Below are 27,004 nucleotides of genomic sequence, written 5' to 3' on the forward strand. Positions count from 1 at the left end.
GTCTTACTTCAAGAACCCTATGTCCGGTCGGGAGTGGTTACTGGGTATCCTGCAACATACAAAACAGTTTATTGCACAACAGAGAACCCTTGGGCTGCAATAATAGTCAGAAATCCAGATATCACTACCACCAAGATAACGCCACTCTGTACTGCAAACAGTGCTTGCGCACAAATTATAACTCCGCTGGGCCCGCTCTTCTTGTTGTCCTTATATACCCATCCTGGAGAAGATATTGCCCCAGCAATCTCAACTATCCAGACAGCTCTCCAACTTCTTTCAGGGGGGCGGTTGCTAATAGCCATGGACGCAAACTGCCGATCTGTGCTTTGGCACAGTCACACACCTGACAGGTCTGCTCATAGGAATGGTGCACAACTTGAAGATTTCTTCCTCACAACAGGACTTCAAGTTATAAACCGCCCTGGTCATCTCCACACCTACAGCGGCCCCCTCTGGGAAAGCAACATTGACGTTACAGCGGCGACTCCAGATATTGCTGTCAAGCTCGCCAGATGGACTGTTCAAGAATCCTGGACTACGTCGGACCACAGAGCAATTTCATTCTCCCTGGTTCGCTCTCTGGAACGTACCCCTCCAGTCCCCAGAGATGTGATACGTTATAACGTCAAGAAGGCTGACTGGGAGCGCTTTCGAACAGAACTGTCAACGAGACTCCCTGAAGATATTCCACTCTTTGACACGCTAACTCCGGATGACTGTGTAAAAAGCATTACCGCTACTATCAGAAGCGTCTGCGACCTTTCCATCCCACGCAGAAGGCCCTACAGGTATGCTGTCCCTTGGTGGAACCACCAGCTAGACGATCTAAGAAGAAGGGTCCACCATGCTAGGAAAATGTTCCAGCGGGCAAGGGCGACGATGTCCTCCCAAGAGATTACGGCAGCCAGGGAAGCTTACCGCACAGTCAGAAATGAATATACTAAAGAAATTCGCAAAAACAAAAAGCAATCGTGGCAAACTCTGGTGTCTATCTCCGGAAATGAGAACCCATGGGGCATCGTTTTCAAAATTGTAACTAATAAATTAACACGTGGTGAGGTGCTTGATACAACACTGAAAATAGACGGTACTTCCACCTATACCTGGGAGGATACTATAAATAACATTCTTGATACCATTTACCCTGTTGAAGAGGCACCTTTGACGCAACAGCAACAAGAAATTATCAACCAGAATTTAGAATACCACACAGCAACGGTGGAGCCCCCGTTCACCAGCTTTGAGATGGACGTGGCAATTAACAAGATGAAAGATGGAAAAACACCAGGTGCAGACCTGCTGGAAGTAGAAGTTTTCAAAAAATTCGCTGAGGCCTGCCCAGCTATACTTCTAAGCCTACAGAATAAGTGCCTGGCAGAGGGCACCTTCCCAGCTTCATGGAAGACTGCAACCTTAAAACTAATTCTGAAAAACTCGGACAAGTCACCACAGAACCCAGCCTCATATCGCCCGATTGCCTTACTCTCCGTGATGGCCAAACTACTGGAGCGTCTACTCTTGTTTAGACTTTCTGCCTGCTATGAGGAACACCAACTCTCCTCAGAAAAACAATATGGCTTTAAAAAAGGCTGCAGCACTGAAGACGCTGTCAACAATCTAATCACTCAAGCAACGCACTCAGCTTTCAAGTACTCTCTTGCTATATTGGTGGACTTTGCTGGAGCTTTCGACCGCCTGTGGTGGCCCAGCGTTCTTCGGAGACTTCGGCACTCAAATGTTTCTAAAAATCTATATAACAGTTTGAAGTCTTATCTAACCAACAGAAAAGTACGAGTTACTAACAAATATCAGACAGTTACCAGATTCATCCACCGGGGATGTCCGCAGGGCTCTGTGCTTGGCCCGTTCCTCTGGTCTATTGTCTTGGACGAGTTCCTGGGCTTGGACCTTGGGGGGGCTGAGCCCTTGGCCTTTGCGGACGACCTTGTCCTGTTGGTGCGTGCGGACACTAGGTCGTCCTTGGAAATTATTGCAAATGCGGCGCTTGTGAAGCTCCAGAACTGGGCAGCCTTGCACAACCTTACCATCTCGGCAGAAAAAACAAAATCCATTCTCCTAAAGGGCAGACTACAAATTAGAAGACCACCTACGATGAAATTAAACTTCACCCCCATCCGACTGTACACAGAGGTTAAATACTTAGGTATTTACATTGACTCAGGTCTTAATTTCCATAACCACCTGAAATATCTAGCCACCAAAATCCGGAAGTATGCCGCCATGATCAGGAGGGTGAGCAGAGCCGACTGGGGCCTGAAGCACAAAGCTCTGACCCTCATATACAAAGCAGTATATGTCCCGATTGTCTGCTATGGTGCCTCCACCTGGTATAGACAAGCTACACTATCAAAAAACAAACAGAAGCTGGATACAATTCAAAGGTTCATGCTGCTATCAATTAGTAGGGCGTGCCGCACTGTTAGCACCCCTGCCTTGCAAGTTCTAACAGGTTGTCAGCCACTCTACCTAGAAGTAGTCAGGCGAGGCCTATATTACCACCTTAGGAAAGGAACACCAGCTGAAATAGTAAATCTCCAGCTGGATCTTGCAAATGACCCCAAGATAGAGAAGAGGAGAATCACCCAACACCTACAAGCGATATGGCAACAGAGCTGGGAAACCACACAGAAAGGAGACATCACGAGGCGATTCCTCCCAACTATAAACCATACTCACCCAGAGCCCCCTCCATGGTTCTCACCTGGTCTGCACATGACGTTTATCATCACTGGACACGGCCCCTTCCGTCAGAAACTCACAGCTATGGGGATTGAAAGAGACCCGCGGTGCCATTGTGGAGAAGAAGAGTCCTGGGGGCATCTCATGTATGAGTGCCCTGCCTATGACAACAGTAGAATCAAGTTTGCTACCGCAATTCAAAGGAATCCACGAAACCAAGAGTCCTCGCTGCTGCTCGATGAAAACACATACAGGGCACTAACTGTGTATGCGCAGGAAATCTTCGCACTGAGGCTAGCCAAGATTGCTGAAATGAGAACAACATTGGATCATGCTGCCCAAGGCCTGAATCAGACTGGCGTGGGTTAGCTCCTCCTCCGCTAGAGGACACTGCCTTGACAACTTGCAAATCCTTTAAGGGTAGGAACACTGCTGGTACCATTCTGGTGCGGGACTGCTGGCACTCATCGAGTGCGGGATACTGCTGCAAACCCCTTATAGGGTAGGATCAGCCGGCACCGTTCTGGTGCGGGATTGGTGGCACTCTGGAGAACTCCTGAGTGCGGGATACAGAGTCCATTGGCCTCTGGTGATCATGCAGGGGCACCTGTCCCCTGCTACTTTAACTCCCACCCCCAGATCCCTATTTTCACCTCACAAAGAGCGGACTGCTCCTTAACTTCAGTCCGTCCTCCTTTCCCTCTTTCTGTTCCTTCTAACTCGTACTCCTGCTCTGTTTTCCTCCCCCCCCCACTTTTTTATTTTTTATTATTATTTTTTTTATTTATTTATTTTTATTATTATTTTTTTTTAATTTTTTATTATTATTTTTATTTATTTATTATTTTTTATTTTTATTTTTTATTTATTTATTTATTTATTATTTTATTATTTATTTATTTATTTTTTTTATTTTATTATTATTATTTTTATTTTATTTTATTTTATTTTTATTTTTATTTTTTTTATTTATTTATTTTTTTTTTTTTCACTTGACCTTTGTCAGGAAGCTTAGGCAACCCTGGCAAAGGCCAGCCAGAGTATAATGGGCAGCCTGGCTCACCTCCCAGTGGTGGTGGCGGGCAACGTGGGGTCCCACTAGGGGCTCTGCGGCCAAGCAGCCAGAGACACAACAACAAAACATAACACTACTCTGACAGAAACCAGACATTACACTTTTTCTGGCTTTTACAGAGATTCTGTATTTCTTCACAAAGTACCATGGTGCAGATGTGGGAAACCACAGGTGGCGCCTTTCACAAAACACTATGCCACTATGCCGCACTCATGCAGTGCATCCATGAAAATGATATACACTGGGTGTTCAAAGAAAGTTCATCACCTGGGAATTTTACATTTCTAAGCCTTTTTCGCGATGGTATGTTACATTAATGACTAGCATCACAAATAGAAATATAAACAAAAGATATTTATTAACAGTTACGGCAAAGCTACGTAATATTTGACAGGTTCTCTCAAAATATTCCAAAATGAGCATTTGCAACCTTTATACAACAGTTTTGGTTAACACGACAATTATGGCTGAAATGTTATCGAAGCCCTCAATTTGCTTCAGTTTATCATTTTAAATGGGAAACAAAATGAAAAGTTCACCAGGTGCAAACTAATATTTAGTTGAACCGCTTCTGGCCCTGATGACAGCAGCAAACCGTCGAGGCATTGACAAGATCAATTTCTGAAGATAATCAACTGATAGTTCGTGGTTCCAAACACGAATTATGGCTTCCTGAAGTTCACAAAGGGTCTTTGGTTTCTGTCTGGCAACTGTAGATTCCACACGATGCCAACAGTTCTCTATAGGATGCAGGTCCGGGCTGTTTCCTGGCAAACTAAGAGTTGTAATGGACCGTTCTTCCAACCGTTTTTTCATCTGTAACAAATGTAAACACACTAATGTAAAACCTCTAATGCAGAAATGAAGCTAAAGTAACTACAGAAGTGCCTACTTACACTTTTCGCCCGATGACAAGGAGCAGAGTCGTCCTGAAAGATTGAGTTACTTGGCAGGTTAGGTTAAAATGGTCTCTAATGGTTGCTTGCAATTTGCCTTCCAATATAGCCAGGTATTCATTGGCATTTACGGAACCTTTTATAAACTGCAGGTGTCCTACTCCGCGATACAAAATGCACCCTCCATATCATTTGGCTAGTAGGGAATTTCACTGTAGACAACGTACAGTCTGAATGGTATTCTTACCCACGTCTACGGCGAATCGTTTGTCTCCCATCAGAGCCGTGCACTTTGACTTCTTCTCATCCGAGAAAATAACTGACTTCCACTGCTCGAGTATCCATTTGACGTGTTCCTTACACCAAATTAATCGGGCCTTTTTCATTTTTTGTGCGAGGAGGGGGATTTCTTATTAGGACGACGGGCTATAAGTCCATTTTTGAAGATGCTTCTGACTGTTACTGCACTTGCTAGCACTCCTGTATGTTCTTCCCATTCTCTTTTCAGCTCGGACGAAGAAGCTTTACAGTTTTTAAGGCATAAGTGCTTCAAAACTCGGTCCTGTTTTGGCGTAGAGACTCGTTTGTGTCCGGTTCCTTTTTTTCCCTATCAGCAGAACCAGTATTCTTGAGCTTGTAAAGAAATCTACTCACTGTCGACTGATTGCAAGACACTCGTTAAGCAACATGACGGGAAGAACATCCCTCCTCACGTAAAGCAACAATAGAACTCTTTCTTCGTGGCGTCAACTGCACGTAACTCGCTATCCTGACACAAGCAAGGAATGACTGAATCTCTTGCAGAGCGTGCTTATATAGCTGAAAGTAACAGCTGATACAATATTACGTCATCACCTACGCATGTCAATCTTATCTGATGCAATCTGTAAGAAATATTGCCATATATTTACGTTATTCGGACGACAATTGCAATTGTAAGAGGTGTTGCGCTTTCTTTGAACACCAGTGTACTTGTGAGCAGGCGCGTTGTCCTGTTGGAACAAGATTCCTTTGCTGAGTTTCCTCGGCGTTTGTCTTTGATGTTTTCACGCAGTTAATGAGTAACCGTTCATATAGTACCTCATATCATCTCACGGATTCAGTTATTGTTATTTGGTTTTCAGGAGCATTACAACTAAGGTCATATTGCTCCGGGGATATGCGGTGGTCATTATCTGACCTTTCTGCATCCTCCGTATTTGGTGGTGACGGGCTCGAATCCCGGTCTAATCAAGAAGCGTGTGCTACGCACTGCTGCTCCTGCCCACCTGGCTATGGAGGCGCCCACGGGTTCCCAAGGAAAGTATGTGTTTGTTAAAATATAGTTTACAATGTTATAATATTTGGAGTTTATTTCAACGGTATTTGCTGCTAGTACGAATAGTACATGACCGATGAGCATCATGAATCATGATGGTCACTGGTGATACATCACTTTGCAGTATTTTGTCCACCTTTGTCAGAGATGACTAATCCTACCTTGAAATTTCAGAGTCAACAATCTTAGAAAAAAATATACCTAAATAAAGTTTATAGAAAATGAAATCAAGTTTAACATAAAGGGAATAGCAGGCTATAAAAATAAAAGGGCTCACCTAGATAATTGTCATCTTTGGTGTTTTGGTATCCGTACTGACGGATATCAAGGTTACTAGCTCCATCAGGAATCATGACGACATGATGGTAGCCTGAATTAGAAACAACAAGCATTGAGTACTTTATCATGCTATTAGGTACTATTATATATATATAGTTATATTGTTAGTTAAATTTTTAGTTATTGATAGTTATATGTTAGTTAAATTAGTATATTTTGTGCAGTAGACTTACCGTACAATTACCCTTACAGGGACATTTTGTTACATTATGTATTTATTTTTGGTTTTTGCATTGCTGATGAACACAAATAATTTTACCTCAAAAAGCAGTTTATAATTACACTGTGTAAAACTTTTTGAACTGGTTCTACTTTTCTGAGCAATGCCAGAGCAGTTCATGGGGTATTGTCAAGGATATACAGGAATTTTGCTAGCATGGAATAGGAGGTAATTATCCCTTTGTAGAAGGCAATGGTCAGACCACGCATTGAATACTGCGTACAGGTCTGGAGGCCTCATTTAGGAAGGATGTAGAGTTGCTTGAGCGTGTACAGAGAAGGGAAACAAGATTGGTGAGGGGAACGAAGGGTCCTCTTACCAAGAAAGGCTTAAGTTCTGCAAATTGCAGTGTCTGGAGACTAGGCACCTGCGGTGATCTGATTGAGGTGTATAAGGCCTTTAATGGGTTAAGCAGGCTCAATTCTGATGGAATTCTTCCGCTTGCTCAGATTACGAACCTGAGGGGACATAAATTCAAATTGTACATTTTAACATTGAGGAAAGACAGTTGTAGAATAGATGTGCGAAAATTTGCCTTTAGCCAGCGGGTGGCTAATTGCTGGAACAAACTTCCATCTGTCGTTGTGGAAGTTGATAGTGTAAATAAATTCAAGGACGAACTGGACAAATTTTTAAAGGGAATGGTTGTGTGAAATTGTTTTTTTTTTTTTTTTTTTTTTTTTTTTTTTTGGCTGATGCTACATAAGCTCATGCACTTGCTTTCTTGTATCACATGCCTCTATAAATGTACAATAATAATGTTTATCAGATATATTAACAATGTTTAACTTCTGTCCCATTAATCGAGTAATTACAGAATAGAGTATTAATCCTTGCTAAAAGTGAACAACGAGCTAAAAATCAGAAACTAAAAAGTAGAAACCCTCCTCCAGTTAATCAAAAAAAAAAAATTTTCCTTGGAAATGTACATTTTAACATTGTGTTTTTTGTGGTCAGTGTGATCATTCCGAACCAATAACCGGGTATAGTCATCAACCATATCTTCATGCCACCTTCCTTTGTACCTCTTTTCCATTGAATGTATTGTACAGGTGGAATCTCTCTTTATGACCTTCAACTAACATCGACCAGGATAGGTCTCAAAAATCGAAGAAAGAGTCCAAGTAGATTGATATTCTGTATTCAATTAAAACTTGCCAAGTAGTTTTTTTTATAATTTTCACTCTTAATGTTATGAAGGAAGTGCAATCTAAGGAAAGACCACTGCCAGATATTTCGCTCAGATATTTATCCATTTCATCACTAAATGTTGGTCCTCACTCATTAATCACCTTGTTCCAGGTAAACTGCATCGGCGCTCGCATATCGATATTCATATAAATTAATGACAGAGAATATATCACTTTACGAGAGGAACTATAAAGGGTATTTTAATTAAAATTCTCTGTCGTGCTTATGTTTAGATTTTGGCTATTTATTGTCTGCACCTTTTTTGACATATTTGGGCTGAATTTTTTGAATTTGATGTTATAATTGGATTAAGTATTACTGATTACATTTTACGATTTCCAAATTAAAATTTTGCCTGATCGGTTGCTTTTTCCCTTAGTGGGAAAGTTGTTCCCTGTTTAGTCTAAAAACGTCATCTTTGTACTCGTGAAATGAACGTAAACTGATCTACTTAGAAGAAAAAAAAAATAAAATAACTGTTGTGTTATATTCACTCTTCACTGTGTGCGTTTAGCTGTAAATGGCAGTCTGTCGCGTTTCCTAATGAAGGTAAATCAATAAAAGTCGGTTCACCTTCATCGTTTCTGAGTAAATTCAAAAATTCTAGCACAGATATGACCAAAGAATGTCCAGATCCTGCCTAAACCTAAACGATACAGATGTCAGTGCCTTTTAATTGAAATACCCTATATAAATCATTTCAGTACAACCGCTACGATGAAGATAAACTAGGTCACACTAGTCAAACACGAACCTTTGAATGTCATTCTTTCGTGAACGAAATAGCACAGGTAGAAGCAGGAAACATCCTATGTTTCCTGCTTCTTCATTGCTTGAATATCATGAGGAAACGTTTCCCACGCTCATCACTCACATCACTAAACACTGGTCTTCACTCGAGGTACAAGTAAAAATAGGGACAATCTGCATCCTAGAATGGGCTGCGGTTTTAGCAGTGGGATCCATTAGTGGTCGCTTCTGGTTTTGACTTTATTAAATGACACTGACGAAGGGATAGTAGTTGTGATGTTGAAATTTGTAGTTGATATGAAGGTCAAGAGGTAGTTAATGACCACCAGCACTAGGCAACGTAAGGCGACTTTGACAGGCTTGAGGGATGGTCGGATAAGTAGCGGCATGTTTTAACAAGTACTGCAAATAACAGCTGAATTAAAATAGTGGAGGAAGAAAGGTATTTGGGCGGGCACGATCGAAACAAACATGGATTCCTCCGATCAGTGCAAGCTGCAATTTATTTTAGAGATAGGAGGTTATAATTTCAGTGTATATGGTAACTATGAGTCCGAACTTGGACGCTGTGTTCAGGTACACTTAAAAACATATAGCTTCTTTGAAAGGTCCAATGATAGGCAATGCTCCTGTTAAGATTGTCAAAAGGGGTCCCCCATATGAGGAGACTTCGAATATTTTGGACAGGGCTTGGTAACTAAGTACCTTATAGGGGACCTGCTTGAGGTTGTTAGGAGATAGTAAAATGAATGGAGGTGAAATTTTTGCGGTATTAATTGATACTAGAACTAAGGAGCATAAAATTATTTAGGTCTGTTGCCAAATGAAAAGTTAAATAATTGTCTCAGACTTAAGTTGGAAGAAACAAATATTTAACAAAAAATAAAACATACGTTGTCGCCTTAGCTGTAAACTTGAAATGTTCATAAAAGTTTTAAATAAATGCACAACAAGTGCAGTTTATACATAATTTATTTGTATATCAGCAAAATTTATTCTACTACGGTAAATACTATGATCCTGATCCTTTCTCTGATTTCAAGTAAATCTGCAGTTATTTGTCGTGTAAAAATCCCAATTCTAGATGTAGCTATGTTATTTTTTTAAAGACTAATAATGCAGGGCGAGACTTAATATAAAAAAAAAATCCCTACGTTGAAATCATTAATGATATATATGCAATATATCTCAGTTATTCAAAGAAATCAGTATCGGCCTCTCTTGATGATAAAACCAAAAATTTCATCAAAAGGTAAATCTAAACCACGTGAATGCCACCAAATCAAATTATCCACAGGAATCATCTTAAAGGAATTTTACAATTTCTCAAAATTGCATCGCGCTTGCTGCAGTTTATTTGAGAATAAAGAATCTCTCATTAGCTGTTTACGTGAAAATTTAGGAAAGAGTGAAGCTCCAAGACGACATTCGATCATACAGTTCAACTTAAAATCAACCGTGAGCCAGAACATGTTGTGCTCATTTTTAAAATCCATGGATCTTACTCCAATAATTTTTTTAGTTACTCCTGTTAGGACTTTTGTTTAAAATTAAAAGAAAAAAAAAATCTTTGTTTTGTTTTTTTGTTAAAAAAAAAAAAAAAAAAAAAATTCTACCTTCATGGTACTATAACTGAACATCAGATCATTTCAGAATAATACTCACCGTATTCCGTTTTGTTAAATTCTCCGGATATTAGCTTGCACGTTGTGTTGTCTCCTCCACAGACTCCACACATGTCTAGTTTTTTCTCTGATCCCAATATGTGATCACATCCTGCAGGCTTGGAGAAAATTCCAGGAAGAAGGAAAAAAAAACAAAACACATTGACATTAATTAAAATGAAATATTGATTCATTAGAAATGCGAGACAAACTTAAAAAAAATTTAAGCGTTAAGAACAATATTGCTATTTTTTTTTTTTTTTTTTTTTTTGAGAGAAGAGATCGAAAGTATTAACGTACAGCGACGATAAAATTGGTTCATATCAAGAAATATCTTTTGCACCCGATCACATAATACTCGGTGGGTCGCGCTTCCTCATTTTTATTGAACTAAGTGACACTGGTATGTGCATTGAATTTCTGGAGAAACTGAATTCATCAGGTGATCATTTTTCTTACTTTCCGTAAGTTCAGTAGAAACCCGTTATAGGACAAAATATCGAATAGAATATAGACAACTTCAGTTTAGTTAGTGGTTTTTAGGCACATCATTGACCTTAGCCATTGTGTATTTTTACTGTATACACAATGTATGTAATTATGGCTAAAAAATCCTGAGTAACTTATACGGAATCCCTACTCCTTCCGCCTGAGATCGATTAAATACATAATCGATTGAAGAGGCCTTAGCCGACCGGGCTAACCGGGTGGGTAAAGTACCTGCCTGGCAACCCAAAGGTCGCGGGTTCGAATCCCGCCTCGGGCTTGGATCAAAATACTGCAAAAACCTTGGGAGGTGCATTATGGCCACAGATGCCGATGCGCCAACAACTACCAAAAGAAAAAAAAAAAAAGGTCTTTTGAAATTCTATGACGGGACTCGAACTCGCATCTCTCCGAGCGAGTTAGAAATGAAAAAAGGCACTACACCTCGAGTACACTTAAGAGAGTGAACAGTAGGGTTGGTGGTTTAACATGGCCAACGGTAATAACGTTATGATGCAGCTTGTCTATTAGATTTATGTGTTCTAAAATTGGTTTACAAGATTGGAAAAAAAATAATAATAAATAAAATTTCAGTGTTTTGAAAAATTCTGCTATCTTCTGATGAGGTAGATAAATTCAGCATTAGGAAAAATATCTAGATAAATACTTATTTCAGTCACCGGAGAGATTTGACACCTAGAGTTCGGCAAGAACCAACTTGGGCTGAGCGCAAAAGCAACTGAAACTTCGCGGCGCTTATTAAATTAATTAGTCGCGTCTGTAGTAGAAATCTTTATTGCAATAATAATACAATTTGATATATTGCCCTTCACGGCCACAAGTTAACAGTAATAGTATAATATGTAAGAGAAAGAACATTGATAAATGAAACATATGAAAATACATACGTGGACGAATAAAAAGGAATACAGCTCAAAACTCAAGATATAATACATTTATATACACCATAATGTACAAAGAATATTTAGATGGAAACTGAAGAGTTAGTAAGCCATCTTCATGTCATATGGTAGTGCTGGCTTCTGGCATTAAGGCGAGTTTTAAGGAGAACAATCAGGGACAGGAAAGTACAATTAAGGATGCGGTGTCTGTATTCCCTGCACAAGCAAACTTATTAAGGTCAGCATCCAAAGACTGGGTACATGAGAGTAGCTGAAAAGGCAGAAACTTGTTGGATAGATGGAGATGGCTGAGATGTAAGGCACAGAGTTGGAGTCGCACTGAGGGATTCTCCAAGAGCACAGGTCCCAGAATGTTGGCGTCGAAATCTTGCCAATGATCATTTTGACAGTCGTAGTAAGGCGTTTCATTCTAATCAGCGTAGCGAACCTGTGAATTTTTATCAAACTGGCGATTTCAGTTGTCCTTAGCTGTGAAGGAAGTTTGTTTCTTTATGCCCACTTTAAGAGCCAAAATTCAGTAGAAAAAAAGTTGTCGAATTGTGCTAGTGGCAGCAGATGCCCATACCTCTGCGGCATGTAAAGGCGGATAATATGTTGTGGTATTTATATATCTTCTGGTAGTTGTGACATCATTAATATAATGTAAGTGCTGTTCGGCCATCCATCGGAGTCGAGCTGCCTGGGTGAACAGCTTTTCTATGTGGTTTCCAAAGCAGAGCTTAGGACCAAAAACAATCCCGAGATCAGTATGCTTATTGACGATGGGGATAGGAGAATTATACACTGTCAGCTGAATATAAGTAGGCGTTTTCTTTAATGAGAATATCATAAATTCAGACTTTTCTGGATTTATTTTTAATCTGAACTGGTTGAGGTAGTTTGCAAATTCCAGGAGTATATTGTTAATTGATGCTGTTATCACAAGAAGATCATCATGTGGAGAAATCAGTTTGAGGAGTTTCATATCATTAGCATAACAAAGTATCATGCCTGGATAACAAGCGGGGAGATAAGCGCTGTAAACAAAAGCCTGGACAACACACCATCCTGTGGGGCACTCCTGAAGAAATACATCGCTTGTATGTTTGGCCGTGGATAGTAAGCAGGATTCTTCTGTTTTGAAGGAGTGAAGTGAGGAATTATAGAATGTCGCCCTTGATTTGATAATGGTCTGAAAGTAGCTTTGGCATTGCAGGAACGTTTATTGAGTCAGAAGCTGCTTCGAGGTCTACATGGGTGATTGCAAGCTCTGCATGAGATTTTAACGCAGAGAGGATAGAGCTGGTGGTGGCTAAGAGTTAGTCACAGAGGCTCTATGAGGAAGGGAGTAATGGATTTGGGGAGGCTGATGTGGAAGAAGTTGTTCAGTTAGAACGGGGAGAAGTACCTTCTCAAGGAGTTTAGAAACCTCGAGGCATTGGAGATTGGCTGGTAATACTTAATAAGAGTAGGAGATTGAATTTTGTGTATAGGCCCCCACAAGGTAGATGTTTTCGCTGCTGGGGAAAATGCCATTAATCAACTTTGGCTTGAGGTATACTAGGAAAACAATGGCTGAAAATGGTACCATTCACTGTGGACCATCTGAAAGGTTCCCTTGTTTCCTTTTATGCTTCAAGTACCGCGGAATTAACTGTATGGAAGAACTGTTAGGTGTTCAGATCAGGAAATTATGAATGTCTTTTTTTCACAGAACTGTAAAAGTGATGAGCGGAACAAGCAAAACTGAGTCATTGTGACTTGTTATATGTTTAGTCTCCTGTTCATGTTTGAGTAGATAAACTTGTAATTCCTCAACAACAACATCCTGTCTGTATACACTACGCTACCATTAATGTGCGGATACCCTTCCTTTGACAGTTGGTCATGTCCTACCAAAGCATACGAATCAGACAACTATCAATATACTCGTAGATCTTTGAGGAGACAGTACAACTATGAATGCAAGATACCGCTACCGACGAAGTTAACAGGGTTCCATCACGGAATGATAACAGGATGCCACATGGGCACTCGGTCTGTACATGACATTTCAACGGCACTGAAAATCCCTAGATCGGCGAATGGAAACGGACTGGTGCTGAAACTGTCACGAAACGACCCGAAAACCTTCCGAAGCTGACAGAACGTGACAGGAGAGCCTTATAGAGAATCGTCCGCTTGAAACCTATGACGTCGCAGCACCCACAGGCCCTTAGTGAGACGACCGGGACTCATGTCGGCATTAGTATAGTGCGCTGGATGATATGGGTTACCACGATTATGCAGCCGGCCACTAATCACCCCGACTAATGGCATACCGTCTAGCTTGGTGTAAGGCCTTCGTTCTTGGAATGTGGACCAATGGAAAGCTGTGCTTTGGAGTGCCGAGCCATGGTACATCGTCTGACGGTCGTGCCTGGGTGTGCCGGATGCCAAGTGGAAGCTACGTACTGGATTGTATCGTCCTGACAATGAAGTTTGGCGGAGGCAGCATGATGATCTTGGGGCTGCTTTTCATAGTTTGGCCTGGGACCACTGGTTGTTTTGGACAAAACCATGAATGCTGAGGTCTATCTAGACTTCCCGGACAATAATGTGTTACCTACATTGTGTCAGTATGGCGGAGAAGACCCATACCTGTATCAGCAGGACAGGGCTTTACAGATTCATACTGCTCGTGTTCTGATGGAGTAGTTTGACGACATGAGCTGCGAAATGTTGGACTGGCCGGCCCAGACCTCAATTCTATAAAGGCCAGAGATTTAAAAGGGTATGGATCTTCAGATGTGTAATTTCGTGTACCGTTGTTCTTCTGGCCGTTTAACCGCCAGACCCCTGCTGAGGCCCGACGTTGCCCATACTTCACTCCGTGGAGGCAGACCAGGTACCCAGTAGTTTGAATTTTACTCTGGCAGATCCTGCCACTTAGTTTCCTGGGATTTTGGTGGCTAGGACCACACACACACACACACACACACACACACACACACACACACACACACACACACACACACACACACACACACACACACACACCCTGTTGATCGATTGCATGGGAAGAAGCGTCTCATGAATTTGAAAGGCCGAAAGAGTGGACAAAACCATAATTTGGAAATTTAGATTTACATGTGTGGGGCATTCGCTAGTATGCAGATAGAGAGAGGGAGAGATTGAAGACTGGGGGAGGGGAGACAGAAGTATGGGGGTCAATAGTGAAGGCAACCCCAGTTTGGTGTCAGTGGTGCATGCCCATGCCCCACCAGGAGGAAACTTGGGGTTGGCGAGGAGGGGAGGAGACAGGCTCCTCCCCTAACCAGGAGAGGGAAAGAAAGGCAAGCCATGCAAGATTGCCAATCAAGCTTGTGCAGAAAACTCTGCTGTCAGTTTGTCATGTGGAGGCCAATCTTGGGACAGTGTCCCGACCGACCATAGATTCTAGGAGTCCAGTTTGTTGTGTGGTCGAAAGTAATTCATGGGATAAGTCCCGTCCTTGGAACGTTCTTGTTTTGCTCCCTTTGCTCTCTCTGTAGTCGGATGGCCTTCTATGGTTTTTGTTCAGAAGTACTGAGTGGCAGATGATGCCGTTTTCTGAGAGTCAGTTTGTGTGATGGTCAATGGTCATGGGACACGTCCCGTCAGTGGGGTGTACTTGTCTACATTCCTTTATTCTCCCTGGAGTCGAGTAATCCTCCATAGTCTAACTATGATCTGTGCCTGGTGGGTTTTCAGTAGGTGCTGTTGTGGTTGTGGGTGCAGGAAATGTCCGTCTTCTCATGAAGAGGTCTTGTGCAAACTGGGTGAAGGCATTGCAGGTGCCTTTTTCAATTAGTATTAGGTGCTTCTGGTCTTGTAACGTTATTTGGGTGGCGGTTATAAATCGACAGCGGAGATCCTCGTACAATTGGCAATCATACATCAGATGCCTCCACGTTTCCCGCTGGCTGCAGTGACATAAGGGGACGTCACTTAGTCTAAATCCATGGACTTTATCTCTTATGGCGCCGTGTCAGGTCAACAGATAGGTGAAGAGAAGTCCAGGAGAAAGCCAAGATGGGTAGTTTGAGAATACCAGTTTGATGTTAGGAATGAATTTTTTGATGATTTTTCCCTTGCTAGAAGTCTGCCAGTGGTTTTGACCTGGAGAGACATTTACGTCCCGTTTTATGGTCACTTTCAGGGTCCACAATGAAGTCTAGGTGGGTGGCTCCTTGTACTTTGGAGAGTTGACGTCAAACCACAGTAAGCAATCTCCAGATCAAGGTGAAGGGCTCCTGTTAGGGCCTGGAGTGCATGTGTGCTTATCGTGTTACAGGCTCTCGAGATCGTGAGCAGTATGTGCCACTGCGTGGTTTCCAGTTTTCTTCTGTTGACGGCCGTGTTGGCATTTTGACACCAAATGCAGCAGCATACGTAATGACAGGCAGGAAGACTGTTTCGTAAAATAGTTTGAGGGTTCTCCTTCGTATTCCCCAGTCCCTGTGGAAGGCCCTCACCAACAAGGCTGAGTATCCTCTAATCTTCTTTTGTATGTAAGTCTGGTGGGGGCGTGAATGAGAGGTTGCTGTCCAGTATAACACCGAGGTGTTTTAATTCTTTTGTAAGCTTTATGGTGGTTCCATGTATTCGGATTTGTGGAGGTCTCGTTATGTCTAGGGTCCCTTTTAGCTGAATCGAGCTGGTTTTGGTTAAGGATATGTGGAGGTTATTGTTGTCGGCCCACTCCTTCAGGATATTAATGGCACGGGTGGCTGAAGCTTCTAGCATAGCTCTGGAATCCTCCCTCAGAACCAGGATGTCCGCATATGCCTGGGATGCAACCTGGCCATGGTCCAGGTTTAGAAAGCTGTCAAGGAACGTGTTCCAAAGGAGCGGACTGAACCCTGCGGGCAGCATCTGAAGATATGTCTGGTTATGGAGCAGCACGGGGCCTCTACGGTGACCGATTTGTTGTTGAGATAATTCGTTATACATTGGAAGAGGTTGGTGGGATGTTGGCCTTCTGGAGTCGGCCGAGGACACTTGGCCACCATAAGGTGTCAAATGCCCTGGCGAAGTCTATAGCTATTACTAGTAAGTATTTTTTGTTAGTTGTCTCGGCAGCTCTGGTAATGTTTTTCCAGGATGCCCAGAGCAGAGGTCCTCAGAGCTTCAGCATATGTGGGTGTGCGCTGTGGCATTTGTTTTGCCCCACATTCGGCGTAGGCCTGGAGTTTGGCATTGGCCCTCCCACTCTCGACGTAGGCCTCTATCAGGAGTGTGTCTAGTTTGTCCCATATTGTTACTATCCGTGCCCTTAGTCCGGTGGTGATCCTATTTGTCTGCTCTTTGAAGAGAGTTTCCAGAGTTGTTTTTAGGAACAGGGACTTTTCATATATTGTTCCCTCTGGTAGGGATCCAGGGGCGACTCCTTCACTTTGTTATCGCTGGTCTCTTTTGTCACTATGGGGTTTTCTTGTATCTTTTTTTTCCCTCGGTTTAGGAACGCGTTTCCCGTTCTGACTTTTGTATCATTGCCTTCCTGTTTTTTTTTTTTTTTTGCCAGTCTGAAGGGTATCGGAATCGGAGTCTATCATTCCTTCATGCTGTTGGTTAAGTATGGCAATATATTCGTCGCTTTGGGTCTGTTGCAGTGGATCCTTGGTTTTATCCATTTTCACCTCCATTTCAACGAATGTTCGAATAAACGGACTACCGGATTATCGAGGTTGTTCTCTCCCAGTGGAGTAGGGCTCAAGGAATTATGTTGAATTTGGAGGCTGTAGGCAGGCCAAGTTTTGGGCTGTCACTGGAAGTTTGGGGGGGGGGGGGAAGGAAACACCCAGGTGAGAAAATAGCCCTAGAGAGACCGGGCTACTTTCTTTGGGGGGGGGGGGGTTGTGTTGCGCTCTTGACGATGTCGAAGTCAGTTTTTTTCACTACACGTTAGGATGCAATGATATGATCTGTCCATGTTAAGTCTATGGCAGGGGGGGGAAATCACTAAAAACATATCTCTTAGCTGTTTAAGACAGTAAGATGCACAAATTGTTGGAGCTCTCTTTCAGCCCGAAAAAGACACTATTGGGGCAACCTCCCCAGTCAAGTACAGAGAACCAGCGTGGCCTCCGCGTAGTAATCGATGCCTCTCTATGGCCCTGCTGCCAGCCACATGATAACCAGTGTACTCTGGCAAACAAAGGACACAGATACGCTGATAGTTTTCTAAAATCCCAGGGAAATGTTAGAAGTTTCTCGCCTAGGGATTCCTCAAGTGAAATTCTTTCGATGGGTACACTTTTTAGATAGATTGCACATTTTAAACTACTAATTAAGCACAGAAATCAGGAGCACAAAATAGCGAGTCAGCTCACAACGGCTGCCATATTGGCGATCTAATGCGATTGCAAACTTGTGAGGCCTAACAATAAATAATTGAAGGAAAATAGAGAAACATACTTATCTCCAAATGTACCTTCGATACCTCGCCTATTGCGGGCTATTTAACTAAGACCTATGAACACTATTCGCAAAAAAACCCTGCATATTTCAGTGAAAAAGAAAATATTCACACAATAGCAAAATTCACCACGAATTGATAACAGCGCTACCGAAGCGACCTGCGGTGTGTGTGTGTGTGTGTGTGTGAAGGAAGACTTCCCCTCCCCCCCAAAAGAGTTAAACTGGTCGCCGTTTTAAAGGTCGAATGGAGAAAATATCAGAGAGCATTTACAGAAAAACTGGTGGGCAGCGGTCCACGGAGACTAGAGGCTATCATAAAAGCTGAAGGTTTCAGCACCTTCAGCCTTTATGACATTTTTTATTTTTTTATACATAAAATTATTTTTCATATAGATAAAGGTTATTTGTAGATATTCAGGGGTGTCTGAGTATTAATGGTATATTCTGCTCTATGAAATCGTTTAAAATCAATGTGCTTATTAACTACCGTGAGGGCAGGAAATATTTATTTTATTTGCGTGACGGTTTTCAAAGGTGAAATTTTGTCATTGGATTGGTTAGATTGCAGGCATTTATCTAATTTTTCCATCAGATAGTTTTGATTATGACTTGGTAGTTTGGTCGTTGATTGTCATAGCTTGCTAACGACAATCAACAATAATTGTTGATTGTCGTTAGCAGTAATTGAAGTAATTATTACTTCAATTACTGTGAATTACTTTATAATAATCGAACTTTTTATTCCGTCCCTGCGCCTTCAGTATTTCATTTAATTATGTTAACTTTATTTTATGTTAAATGTATTTCATTTAATTATGATAACTGTTTAATTTTCATAGAATTTATATACCGGTACATTCTAATAAATATGATCAACAATTTATGCAGCAAGAACTGTTCGCTGGGGCAAATTTAAAACTCGAGCTAATCGACCTTCGTTGTAGTTAGGATTAATGCAAAAATTCATATCTCATTTTTATAAATTTAATACAGTCATGATTGGCAACTACTATGATACCCGCTGTTAAACATTAAGCGTTTTCTGTACAAGCAAGACAATCAACATCAGGCAAAACCATTTTAAAAATTTTAATTAAAGATCACTATTAAAAAGTGTGTTTCTTTAATTATTTCTTAATGTAAAAGTCTAGATTTTGAGAATACTCTCAAACCCATTTCGTTCTGCACACGCCCCGCTGAAGAGGAAAAAAAAAATAATTATAGTTACCCTTTTAGTATAAAAGATTGGGCACAGCGCTGATGTAGAAATTTGTTCTGTATATCATATACTGATGGTAAACTGCTGGTATTTTATTCGGTCATCTAATGGCCCATATCGGTTGAGTTCTAAGACTGATTTGTTTGTGGGAGAATAAAACTGGGGAGAGCATTATATTACTCGAGATTAGCCAACTCGGTCTCCATCCCTCTTGAAAAGGGCTCAGTGAAATGACTCGAGCATCATTGAAATACAGCCTTCCTATGTTACTTTTTGAACGGAAGAACATTCATTTGGAATTATAAATTCAGGTATCTTTATTTATTCAAAAAGAAAAACATTCTAGTTACTTTATAGTCACATCTCGTGGTGCTGCGCGCTTTCATCCTTTTGGTAAACCACACTGCCATCCGATCATTGTCACTTTTATATTTGATTTCTCAATCTTTAATGTAGTAAGTGCCTGCGGGTGTTTTTATTTATTATTATTATTTATTTTTTTATTTTTATTTTTTGTAAAAAAGGGCAGCCTATTTTCTCTCTGCCCTCGTACGTTCGACTACGCTCAGAGAAATATTCAAAAAGCTCCGGATTCTTGTGGTTAGCTCTAGAAATATTGCACGATAGCCTCAGCAATCGAATTTTTGGTTTCTTGTCAATTCCTGCAAGTGAGTTGAATTGAATAATTGCTCGGTTTGCTAAGGAAGAAAGTTTATCTGTACTGGATATTTCTGGCTTGGTTTTATGTCCTATTTGTAGCGATTCAGCTTGCGAAAAATTCATTTTAAGACCTTTACTTTTTTAGCATGATTTGTGAATGTTTCTCCGTTCTCTTGCTGTATTTATGGGTAACTGCTACTTGAATGCTACTCTTATGTAATGATGAATACAAATATCAGGGGGTTACATAGGAGTTTATATGTAAATGCATTCCATCAATAAAGAAATCCTAAGGACTCATTAATGTTCTGCATCGGAGGAAATTCCTGATTCGAAAGAAAGATGTAACAGAACGGTTTAGAAATAAATGAATTAACTTACCACACATATTCCATTTACACAGATGTCGTAAGTGATTGGTCCACACGGTGTACCGTCCACAACTTTCTCTTTCAACAGAAAGTAAGAAGCCGTCTCGGAAGACCGACAGTACAGTTTACACCTGTCGTGCGGGGCAACTATGAAAATTAAACACGAATAATTCAGCCTTAAGAAATATAGATTCGCATAGCTGAAAAAGAAAAAAACAATATACCTAAATGTGAATAAAGCTATTCGAAAGAATTTGTGGGACTCGATTGTGTTTCAGAGATACAGTAGAATTCAGTTCATTGTCATACGTTCCGATACACAGAGGAGCTGGGCGCCTCCGTAGCCAGGTGGGAAGGAGCAGCAGTGCGTAGCACATGCTTCTTGATTAGACCGGGGTTCGAGCCCGTCACCACCAAATACGAAGTATGCGGAAAGGTCAAGGAATGACCACCGCATATCCCGGAGCAATATGGCCTTAGTTGCTAATGCTCCTAAAAACCAAATAACAAACAAACAGAGGAGCCGGAGAGGCAGGTTGGCTACCCCGGGCCTGGATATTATAGAATTGTAGGCGGAGTGGCACACCCATTGACGCTGTTTGCCCCGGGGTCAGGGATGACTCTCTACTCCCCTCCCTATTTCTGATACACAGATCGTTGCACCACAGTACACAAAGGTAAGCGTAACAAACATTATGTTTAAATCACGAAACGAGTATTGTGGGCACGTTTTTTTGAAAGTCATAATATGATAGAAGGGTATAAGAAAAAAGAATACATTCGTAGGGCTAATTTAGGCAGAACAAATTAACATACAACAATAATGATATACACTGAGTAATCACTGAATTATGACTACCTACCTAATACTTCGTAGGTCCTCCTTTTTTCCCCCAGTACAGCAGCTATGTGACGTGACATTGATTCAACAAGATGTCGGAAGTGTTCGGGAGGTATGGACAACCAAGCTGTGTGTAATGCGGTCAGCAATGCAGGTATGGAGGTGATTGGTTTATCCAGACGCCTGATATGCCTTTACATAGTGTCCCACAAGTGCTCTATGGGACTGATATCGGGGGAAGTTCGGAGGCCAATCGTTATGTTGGAAGTCAGAACTGTGTTCCTCATCCCATTCCTGCACATCAAGTGCCCGATGGCTCGGCGCATTGTCATCTTGGAAGGCACCATCGCCATTCGGGAAAAAGTGTAACATAGCGGGGTGTACACAGTCAGCAAGCAGTTGACGATAGCGGAGACCACTGATACGTTGTTCTACATGCACCAGGGGTCCAAGTTCCCGCCAGTGAAACATGCCCCACACCATACAACCGCCTCCACCAGCCTGCACTTTTCATACCATGCATGATGGATGAAGAGCCTCATGTTGTTGACGCCAGATCCGTACACGACCATCCACGGTGTAGAGTAAATAATGTGACTCATTCGACCAGCAACATCTTCTTCCAGTCTTCTAACGTCCAACTTGCATGCTTTTTGCACCAGGCGAGTCTTTTACGCCGAACTGGTTAGGAGAACCTTGGTTAGGAGAAGCCATAGGGGTCGTCTGCTGGTATAGTCCCAGCGTGCGATGCATGGTCATGCCAGATATTGTTTCGGGTTGCCCCATGTTGTATTGGGTAGTCAACTCTTCAACAGTGCTGCGCCTGTTCGCGTCGTCGGACCCGGCGCACACCTCTAACATCAACCTTTCGTTGACCTTTGCAGATTTGCAGTCGGGTCGTTGTTTGACCATTTTGACGCCAGTCCTGGTACACTTCAACTACGGCGGCTCTCAAACACCCCACCAGTTCAGCCGTTTGGGAAATCGAGCACCAACTGGTCGAGCACCAATAATCTGTCCTTTATCGAAGTCCGATAAATCCTTCCTTTTACCCATCACGCTCGGAATTTTACTGCCTACTGAACCACTGACACCTTATCTATGCTACGTAGGTCGACTAACTCCGCACTCTCGTACCTCACATGGTCAATGGGTCACATTCAGTTTTAGGGGAGGTCATAATTCAGTGATCACTCAGTGTATATGTATTAATTCAGTCGTATAACTGCAAATATATTTGCATGCATGCGATGTTACAGTTTGAGATAATGAAGAGAATCTAGAGCAACAATGGCGAATCTATTCCGCACTGCGTGCCAAAAAATGCTGAAACAGAAATATTAGTTTTCGCCTGCCATAAGAGAAAAATTGATTAAAATTAGTAAGTAATCTTTATTGTTATTCTAAAAATCGTAACAAGACTCTTGGAAGTTTATAATCAGAAATTTGTTTTATAATTCTGCGCAATTACATGTACGGTTTTCACTACTAGATGTGGCTGATGGACCCTAAACACTGTTTTCAAATAAAAAAAATTATATATTTTTTAATATAACCTATTCTTTAGCGGCCGGGTACCCGTATATTTTCCTATGCGTGCTGCTCGTCGCACGCCTGCTATTGGTTCACCACCCCTGATGTAGAGCATCAAGAGGTGAAAATGGTCATAACAACAATAAAAAAAAAAAACGTATTATAGACTAGTCAGGCATATCACACTGTAACATGGCGTGCAGCAACTGCTATAATAACTTTAAAGTCCTATCAGAGTTGCAAGTCAGGTCGTCATTGTAAAAGTAAATTACTAATTGCTTTCAAGAGAATGAAGGCAAATTGTTATACATTATCAATAATCGGTCAGTCGTTCAGCGGGACGATTGTTGCTTCTCCTCTCCATCCTCTTACATGGCTGGGTATTTACTAGCCAACAATTGACTGAAAATAAAAGGAGTCAACATTAGAGTTAAAGAGTTTACCAATGTACGTGATGTATGCTTTCGTTGCATGTGATTTAAGAATAGAGTAATTCAGCCATTCTGTCATTAGCGATGTGAAACTGACTGTTTACTAATCGGCTTCAAAGAACATTTACCTTAGAAACTAGTATTCGAGAGCAGAAATTGTGTGTATTAAAACTATTTTCTTAAAGATAGTATTAAATATGACATATTAGTATTAGCAAATAAATGATGCAAGAAAGCAAGCTTATAAAGCATCATCCAAAAAAAAAACAAAACTTCCCACATCACCTGTCCATTCCCTCCAATAGTTTGTCTAGTTCTTCCTTAAGTTTATTCAAACTACCGCTTCCACAACAACGGATGGAAGATTGTTGCAACAATCAACCACCGGTTAGTTGAAGGCAAACTTCCGCACATCTATCTTGCAACAATCCTTCCTCAGTTTGAATTTATGCCACCTCACGTGTATAGAGGAAGAATCCCATCAACATTCATCTTGCTCAATCAATTAAAAGCCTTCAACACTTCAGTCAGATCACTTCGCAGGTGCGTAGTCTCCAGACGTTGCCGTTTGCATTACTGAAGTTTTTCTTGGTAAGAGCATCCTTTTGTTCCACTCACCAATCTCGTTGCTCTTCTCTGTACTTGTTCCAGCAGTTCTACATCCTTCCTAAAATGACGCCTGCAGACCTGTATACAGTACTCAAGGTGTGGCCTGACCATTGCCTTATATAATGGGATAATCATCTCCTTATCCCTGCTAGCAAAATTCCTGTATATCTTTGACAAAACCCCTTGAGCTGTCCTGGCAGCATTGCTCAGAGAACTTCATATATGATTGGACAATTACTCCCAGATCTTTTTCATTTTCCACTACCCTGTGTAGTACCACACAGTACGTACACTCCCGTCTAAAAGTATGGAATCACATTTCAATTTTTCTTAATTTTCGAATTTTTTTTTAAATAGAACTAAATTGTTTACCAATTTTTATTAAAATATTTTCTATTATGTATAAAAAACAAAAAACTTTTAACATTTAAGATTTATAGAATATTCGAGAAAGGCGTAGAAGACCCCTTAATGCGGTAGAACATTGTACAAGATTCTAGAAAGTGGGAGTATTGTTTCAATATTATAGAAGATTACAGATGATTCTAGAGTGTTTTGCAATAATATAACTAGAGGAGTAAGAGCTGTATCTTATAAAATCGAACACCCGTCAGGCAGAAAGAGTGTTTGGTGTCAGTTGTGTGTTTCGTGGTAAACGTGGCAAGAAACAAGGAACTGAGTGTTGGAGTGTTGAAAAAAGAAGTGCTGTTATACTTCTATATAAAGAAAGTTATTCCATGAGAAGTTGGCAAAAAAAATAGGTGTTTCATTTAAAGGAGTATAGACTACCATCCTATGATTCAGTGAGACTGGCCTTTTGCAATAAACAATGGTGCCACAATGTTTATTGCATACAGTCAAGCACGGTGGTGGTTCTTGATGATCTGGGGTTTATTCTGTTTTTGTGGAGTTGGTTACATCAGAATTGAAGGGATTTTAGGAAGAGAAAGATATAAAAACATAACATTCTTGAACATAATGCAATACCCTCTGGATTTCGACTTTGTGGAAGAAATTTTGCGGAGACCTAGCAACTAAACAACAAGAGGGGGGTATTGTAAATTATGGTGTGGCCACCCCAATCGCTTGACTTCAACTCAATAGCTTTTATGGGGTCATCTAGACCAGTGGTCGGCAACCTTTTTCTACGTCACATCTTGCTTTTCGAATTTTTTTGATGGGTCATAACAGTCGATCGGTAATGAAACCTATGTAGTGTAGATATTGTAGATTATGCAGAATATAATTAATAAATAACTAGGGGCTGCGCTCGCTTCTTTTGATAAAATACTTACAGAAGCTTTCAATTCTGTGCGTATCTCTTCCTCAGCTATGAATACATAAATATGTTACTACATCTATATAATATCGGTTTAGATACACCATAGACAACTCTTAAAGAAAAACTACCATCGTAGTGTGAAAGGCGTCATTTAATCTGTATCTCATATTGTACTTATCCTTCACAACGAGTTACCATGTATTGCACTACCTCGAATAAGTAACGCTTCACTAATAGAGAAGACTATTGTCACTTATTCTCAGTGGGCACCACCACCCAGACGGCACCGTTTCAAAGTTAGTTGGCTTTTCATCGGTGGGTGCCTTTCACACTACGATCTTAGTGTTTCTTTAAGAGTTGTCTGTGGTGAATCTACACCGATATTATATAGATATAAAATCTTAAACTCTTAAAATATTTTGCCTTGTTGCATTTAGTTTATTTAAATAAATAGGTTACATATGGAAATCCAGAATGGTACCGCGTGGTCATGTTAGATAAACATAGCACGTGACCACGCTTAAACAGAAGGTTTGTTTTACCACAGAAAAACAAGCTTCTGTTACATATTTTTGTATTTATTACGCATTACTACGTAACTCGCATCCCTCTTCTCCCATTGGCTGAATAAATATCATTAGGAGGAAAGTTATTTTAATATATAGAAAGATAAAAAAATTCTCGAATCTTTTATTTTTAAATTAAATTCTAAATACGTATATTTATATACATGTAGTAATAATAATATTTAATAATATATTTTTAAATAAAATTTTTAGTAATGAAGTGTAAGAATTTTTAATGGCTTCTTTGATGCTGAATTTCTTTAGAAAAGTTTACTAAACCTAGTTGGTATTGTTACTTTTAACCGCACACACGATTCTGAATTGTCTCTTGTTAACCTGCTCGTAATGGATTTAACATATATTTCATTTGAGAAAATATTTGTTCGCACATATAGGAAGAACCAAATGTAGATATAGAATGGCGAATGATATTTCGGGTGTTACACGCATGCGTATCATATATCAATAGTCAGGAATGCAACACGTCGCCGCATACTACAAACCATGCTTGCAAGGTGCTCGAATTGAAATTGCGTCGCGTGTTTTTAATTTTTTTTTTGAATGAATTAAAATGTTCGGCTACTGGTTATTCAAATTATGCTGGCGGATCACTTTCTGATCCGTGGGTCATAGGTTGCCGACTATTGATCTAGATTGTCATGTGTGTATCTGTCAGCGGTACCAGTGGTCCCCCACAAAACCGCAATCTGAACCGTCAAGTTTGACCATCTTCACAAAATTTATGGGAAACCTTGCAATCAGTATAGTTGTTAATATTAATCGTTTAATATTTTTTGCTGTAAATTTTTAAATGCTTAATAGAAAATCTTAAAATACTTTTTTTTTTATATATTAAACCTTACATTGTCACGGCTAATTTCAAAAAAAAAAAAAAAAAAATTAACGAAAACTGTTGTCATGCACTGTGATTCCAAACTTTTAGGCGGGAGTGTAAATCTGGGATTAATAATGTATCAATAGTAAGCGTCAAATTTCTGCTCAAGTAGGTTTTCATAAGTTTAAAATGCCGCAAACAGCTCAAAAAATCCTCTGTAGTCGAATTTCAACAGCGCTAAGGCTTGTGGTGTGGTAAGGGGTCATTATCAAAGAAAAGAAATTATTTATTTGGTAGTTAAATGTAAATGCTTATTTATATAAATGTTATATATATATATATATATATAACATTTATATATATATATTTATATATATATATAAATGCTTATTTATATAAATGTTATATGTTATATATATATATATATAAAATGGAAAGTATAATATACTAACGTACTCCCTGAATATTGAGGCAACCAATGGACTCCAGAGGGCAGATCAGGAAAATTAAAGGTCATTCCATTGAAAGCTGAACATTGCTCTTCTCGGAAATCCTTTAGCCCCAGAGGACAATCCTAAAAGAAAAACATTAAATATGCCGTTTATTAAGTCTCCTCATTTTTTGTTCTTGATCTTGTAAAAATGTTACGACATATTGAATTAGTAGCAAAGT

At 40.4% G+C, this 27,004-nt stretch overlaps 1 protein-coding gene across 1 annotated transcript in view; it reads right to left on the minus strand.

Annotated features, from left to right (window-relative positions):
* Positions 1-27,004, minus strand: part of LOC150088919 (A disintegrin and metalloproteinase with thrombospondin motifs 9-like) — a 440,936-nt gene that overhangs the window by 113,779 nt on the left and 300,153 nt on the right. The window contains exons 13-16 of the mRNA XM_090370359.1: positions 26,789-26,906; positions 20,246-20,382; positions 10,158-10,275; positions 6,270-6,362 (exon numbers count right to left, since the gene is read on the minus strand). Of these exons, the coding sequence (XP_090226485.1) occupies positions 6,270-6,362; positions 10,158-10,275; positions 20,246-20,382; positions 26,789-26,906 (466 nt within the window). The remainder of the gene's footprint in view (positions 1-6,269; positions 6,363-10,157; positions 10,276-20,245; positions 20,383-26,788; positions 26,907-27,004) is intronic.

The sequence above is a fragment of the Mastigoproctus giganteus genome, chromosome 3 (assembly GCF_048544385.1).
Source record: "Mastigoproctus giganteus isolate SK-2022 chromosome 3, ASM4854438v1, whole genome shotgun sequence".
Taxonomy (NCBI): domain Eukaryota; kingdom Metazoa; phylum Arthropoda; class Arachnida; order Uropygi; family Thelyphonidae; genus Mastigoproctus; species Mastigoproctus giganteus.